Source organism: Colobus angolensis, unplaced genomic scaffold (assembly GCF_000951035.1).
Source record: "Colobus angolensis palliatus isolate OR3802 unplaced genomic scaffold, Cang.pa_1.0 Scaffold57, whole genome shotgun sequence".
Classification (NCBI taxonomy): Eukaryota; Metazoa; Chordata; class Mammalia; order Primates; family Cercopithecidae; genus Colobus; species Colobus angolensis.
In genome coordinates, this window is record NW_012119265.1 from 12,702,962 (window position 1) to 12,708,398 (window position 5,437).

At 39.7% G+C, this 5,437-nt stretch overlaps 1 protein-coding gene across 2 annotated transcripts in view; it reads left to right on the plus strand.

Moving 5' to 3' along the window:
• SYNE2 (spectrin repeat containing, nuclear envelope 2) overlaps positions 1-5,437 on the plus strand; it is a 396,555-nt gene that overhangs the window by 302,740 nt on the left and 88,378 nt on the right. For both annotated transcript variants that reach the window (XM_011961973.1, XM_011961974.1), the window contains exons 80-83: positions 72-204; positions 1,471-1,653; positions 2,069-2,215; positions 3,905-4,081. In XM_011961973.1, the coding sequence (XP_011817363.1) occupies positions 72-204; positions 1,471-1,653; positions 2,069-2,215; positions 3,905-4,081 (640 nt within the window). The remainder of the gene's footprint in view (positions 1-71; positions 205-1,470; positions 1,654-2,068; positions 2,216-3,904; positions 4,082-5,437) is intronic.

Consider the following 5,437-nt stretch of genomic DNA (forward strand, 5'->3'; position numbering starts at 1 on the left):
TTTGCTGGTGATGCATATCATTATCAGAGTATGTTTCTAATCTGCCTTCTCTCTCACTTTACTCCTGTTAGTTATAGCAGAGATTCGGATCAGTTAACCAAGTGGTTGGAATCTTCCCAGCATACTCTGAATTACTGGAAAGAACAGTCCCTCAATGTGTCTCAGGACTTGGATACAATCAGAAGCAACATCGACAATTTTTTTGTAAGTTGTAATAGCCTATTACTGGCCAGAAATAAATATCAAGGAAAAAGCGTCAGGGTTGATGTGATAGTCTTTCGTATTTGTGGATAAGGAATAAGACTTGGGCAAATAGTAGCTGTATTCTTCAAACCTGGAACTGTTTATACTGTTCATTCATTTATAATGATAAAATATATTTTTAATTGACCCTATAAAATATATATAAATTTAAAACTTCCACTGGGTGCAGTGGCTCATGCCTATAATCCCAGCACTTTGGGAGGCCAAGGTGGGTGAATCAACTGAGGTCAGGAGCTCGATACCAGCCTGACAAACATGGAGAAACCCTGTCTCTACTTAAAATACAAAATTAGCCGGGCGTGGTGGCATATGCCTGTAGTTCCAGCTCCTCGGGAGGCTGAGGCAGGAGAATCACTTGAACCTAGGGGTGGAGGTTGCGGTGAGGCAAGATGGTGCCATTGCACTCCAGCCTGGGCAACAAGAGTGAAACTCAGTCTCTAAAAACTTACACTGACATAGGTCATGCTTTACAAATACAAAAAATACAAGACCCAAAAACAACTTTATAATGTTACTAACTTATAAATGTTTAACGTTAATAAAGGCATAGTTTTAAATTATTGTAAACAAAATTGATATGTCTACTAAAAAGCTTTTGTTCCATTGTTTTGAGATGTTTTTTGGAAAAAAATTCAAAAAATATCCCCCAAATTTTGGGGGAAATAAAAAGGTATTACTCTTGTAATATAATTGTGTAATGATTATTGGTCAATGCACTTGTGAAACGTAGTCTTTTCCATTAGACTTTTCTTGATTTTTTTCCATTTTTCATACTTTGTAGCTGTGGTTACTCACTTTGGTATTAAAATGTAAATTTTTTCAACATACTTGAAAGAATCTCTACATAGGAAAGATTTAAATATTTTAATTACAAACTTGTTTCAAGTAATTCATTTAATATGCACTTTGTGTTGAGTTCCATAGTTTATTGTAAAACTTAACCATTTAAATAATGACTTATTTTTAAAAATACTAACCCACTGGGTGATAAGCTTCTTGAGGGGTGTGCATTCCATCTCTTTTGTTCCCCATTGTGTATGTAATGCCCGACAGTAGGAAAAAGGTGTGTGTGTGTGTGTGTGTGTGTGTGTGTATACACATTCAAATATTTACTATGTTTAATTGTTGACTCTAGCCAGTTATTCTGACTCTTACTTTCTGCTATATTTAAATTTTAAGTTTCTAAATTTTAAAACTCTCCTTTAGGAGTTTTCAAAAGAAGTTGATGAAAAGTCCTCCTTGAAGACGGCTGTTGTAAGTACCGGGAACCAGCTTCTTCACCTGAAGGAAACTGATACAGCTACCCTGAGAGCTTCTTTAGCACAGTTTGAACAAAAATGGACAATGCTCATAACTCAACTTCCAGATATTCAAGAAAAACTTCACCAGGTAAGTCTTTAGAGAGTCAGCATTTGAATTAATGTTCACTTGTTAGCTCACAACTCTTTTGAAATTATTTCTCTGACTCAATAATTTTCATTGACACTACCTATTTTTCTCTGGCACCACTGAATATAGGTCTTAATTACTGGACCCTCCTCCAATGGGATTTTTCTTAAGAGAGAAATCAGGCTTAATTACTTTATTTCTCAGTTTATCTTTGCCACTGTGTTAGTTTATGTGAAGGTCATTGTCATTGTTTTGGGGTCGCTTATTCTAAGTTTGAATGCTGGGTTTGTTTTTTTGAGTAACCTGCGTAATTATATAGCAAGACCTTTTATCAAACCAGGTATCATCTTTAGTGAAGCCCTGATTCATTTTGTTAACTGCAGGCAATTAAATGGAAATCATTTTGTTCTCACAGCTTCAAATGGAGAAATTGCCATCTCGTAAAGCAATCACAGAAATGATTAGCTGGATGAACAATGTGGAGCATCAAACTTCAGATGAAGACTCCGTGCATTCACCAAGTTCTGCATCTCAAGTTAAACATCTTCTTCAGAAGCACAAGGTAATTATGCAAAAGGAGCAGAAGTCTTTTCATTGAAACAAGAAGGCTAATCAGTTAGAGGGGTAATGCTGGACAAAGGGACACATAGGATATAATTTCGAAAAACGAATTCTAGGGGTAGGAAACTGGCGTGGTGGATGATTCTAGAGAGATGTTAGTAGACTTGCTTTTATTCTGCTTAAATTCCTTTTGCCAGCCCCCATCACCACAGGACAACCCAAGCAAGCTTTTAACAGACTCTCGTCTCATCTTTTTATCCCCACCCCACTGCCCCCACTAACCACGGGCTCTGCCTGACAGAGTGATTTTGATTCCTTAACCGTTCTTGGTGCTCTCCCTCATCATGCTGTGTACATGCTGCACCCTCCACCTGGAATGCCAGGGCCCATGTTTAACTGTATACGTCCTCTTAGTCATCCTTCCAAAGTCAGCTCGGGTTGTCCTCATTTGGAAATCCACCCCTGACTCTCCCAGCCGGACTAGGTGACTTTCCTGGATTAGATGTCTCCATCATGCTATTAGTAGCTCCCATCATGCATTATTATAATTATTGGTTTGCTTGCCTGTCTCCCCACCTTGACTGAGCTTCTTGAGACCAGGGGCTGTCCTTGACCTCACTAAAATATAGCATGCCTATCCCAATACCTGCCTTCCTCTAACAGGTGTTAATGAAATGTTCTTTGAGTAAGAGAATGAGTAAGAAAAAATTGAGATCCTTCTACAAAGAGATATAAATGTGGCCTTCTCTGTGATATTTAATTTCAAGTAGATTTAATATTTCATGAGCCACACGCAAACATGTATTGTGTGCTCAGCAGTATGCTGGCCACTGGGAATACAAAGATGAGTGACACGTGTGGTCCATTGCTTTAAGACCATGCAGGCTGATGGAACTAGCTTCTGGTAGGCAGAAGATGAATGGCTTAATCACCAAGCATGATATTAGCAGAGGATTTTGTTTTTATGTACCATCACATCCTAACTTCAGTGTGTTGTAAAATCTTTGAAAAGTCTACACGTGTGTATTCTCACAGGCTGTAGCAACCTAGCACATACCACATGGCTGTCACCCCCGGGTGTCTCCAAAAGAGGTTCTAGAGCTTGCAAGGATGAAAATCGTTAAATGACAGGTCTGGCAGAAATGTTGTTGGCCCTGGTTGGGTTTAGGATTGCTGTACAACTTAAAGCCACCCAGACTTTCTAAAGCCACCTGAGAGGCCTTACCTATCCCCGAAGGAACAGGGAAGCTGCCTAAATGACAAGAGTTCCTTAAAGGTATCCTGGGTTTTCTGAGAGAGCTTTTCCTTCCTGTTTCCCATCTGGTTGTTTCCATGAACCCTCAGGATGGCCCCGAATTCCCACACAGCTCACGGGCAGCCTCCCCCAGGAAGCCTTGTCCTATCCTGGGTCCTGATTTCAGTTCAGGTGATAGCAACTGCCACACACAGTGCCCCTCTGACTTTTCAGCCTATTTGAAAGCAATGCATCTCTGTGTAATTCCCCAAAAGAATCTCTACTCCAATAAAGCCAACTCCTGGTGTAGGTTGGGGAGGGTAGAAAGGAACTCCTGACAGGTGCCCCTTGATTAATGGATGGGAGCTTGGCGCCCCCTCGAGTACATAAAGGGAAATCCAGTTGATCTGACCAACTTTCATGACTGCTTTGGGTGTTTAACTTTGCTTATTTTAGGAGTTTAGAATGGAAATGGACTATAAACAGTGGATAGTGGACTTTGTCAACCAGTCGTTACTTCAGCTAAGCACCTGTGATGTAGAAAGCAAGCGCTATGAAAGAACAGAGTTTGCAGAGCACCTGGGGGAGATGAACCGCCAGTGGCACCGTGTACATGGGATGCTGAATAGAAAGGTGTGTTCCTGGGTCGCAGCTGGATGTGTGGTTTGGCCTTTGTAAAATACGCTCTCTGAAAAATCAAAAAAGACATTCAATTAGTTGACTAACTGATTGCTAAGCCTAATAATCATCTCAACCATAGCCCTTTTATAAATCCTATGTTTTAGCATTCTCCATTGGTACCTATAAGATAATATGAAAATAGTTCTTATATTTGAGATTTCTTAGTGGGAAGTTGAGCGAGGCAAGCAAAGAGGAGGAATTTTATTTAGGAACATGTCAAGTATTATGTCAGTCTCCTAAATGATCAGAGATTTTACGTTTTCTATGAAAGCAGATGTTCAAAAGGGGCAAAGCTATTTCAGCTTTGAAAAGATTTATGAAAAGAAAGAAAAATGCATGTGGCTTTTTGGTAGATTTTTCACTCCGTGACTCTTGAAAAGATTTGGAAAACTTATTCCTGAAAAAATACTTTACATATAATCATAATGATAATTGGTGTGTTTACTGTGTAGAGAATGCATACAAATGAATTTACACAATTATGAAACAAGTACATGAATGGACAAAGGACATGAACAGACAATTCACAAAAGAGGAAATTATAGTTAGCAAATAAACATGGAAAGATATCATTAGCAGATACTCAAACACTGTGTAACATAATGCACTTAATTACATTAGAAAAAAAAATCAGATGAGGACAAAACCCAAAGCTGTCACGTTCATACATTGCTGATAATGGCTTAAGTACTCTCTTGGAAAGCATTTGGAAAATTTAAAGAACCGTAATAATAATCTTATCACTTAACCAAGCAAGTCACCTCTTACACATTTAAGTAGATAGTCCTTCAAAAAAGAAAAAGATGCACAGAGTGTTCAGTTCAGCATCGTTTACAGCGGTGAAAAGGTACCATGCTTTAATACGCACTGTCAGGGAATAATTAATCAAATTATACTGTATTAATTTGATGAAACATTGGGGCAGCCTTTTTTTATTTTTATTTTTTGAGACGGATTCTCGCCCTGTTCCCCAGGCTGGAGTGCAGTCATGCGATCTCAGCTCACTGCAACCTCCACCTCCCAGATTCATGCACTTGTCTCCAGCCTCCCAAATAGCTGGTATTACAGGTGCCTGCCACCACGCCCAGCTAATCTTTATATTTTTAGTAGAGTCGGGGTTTCACCATGTTGGTCAGGCTGGTCTCGAACTCCTGACCTCAAGTAACACACCCACCTCGGCCTCCCAAAGTGCCAGGATTACAGGCATGAGCCACCATGCCTGGCTGGGCAGCCTTTTAAAATTATGTCATGACAGGCCAGGCACGGTGGCTTATGCCTGTAATCCCAGCACTTTGGGAGGCCAAGGCA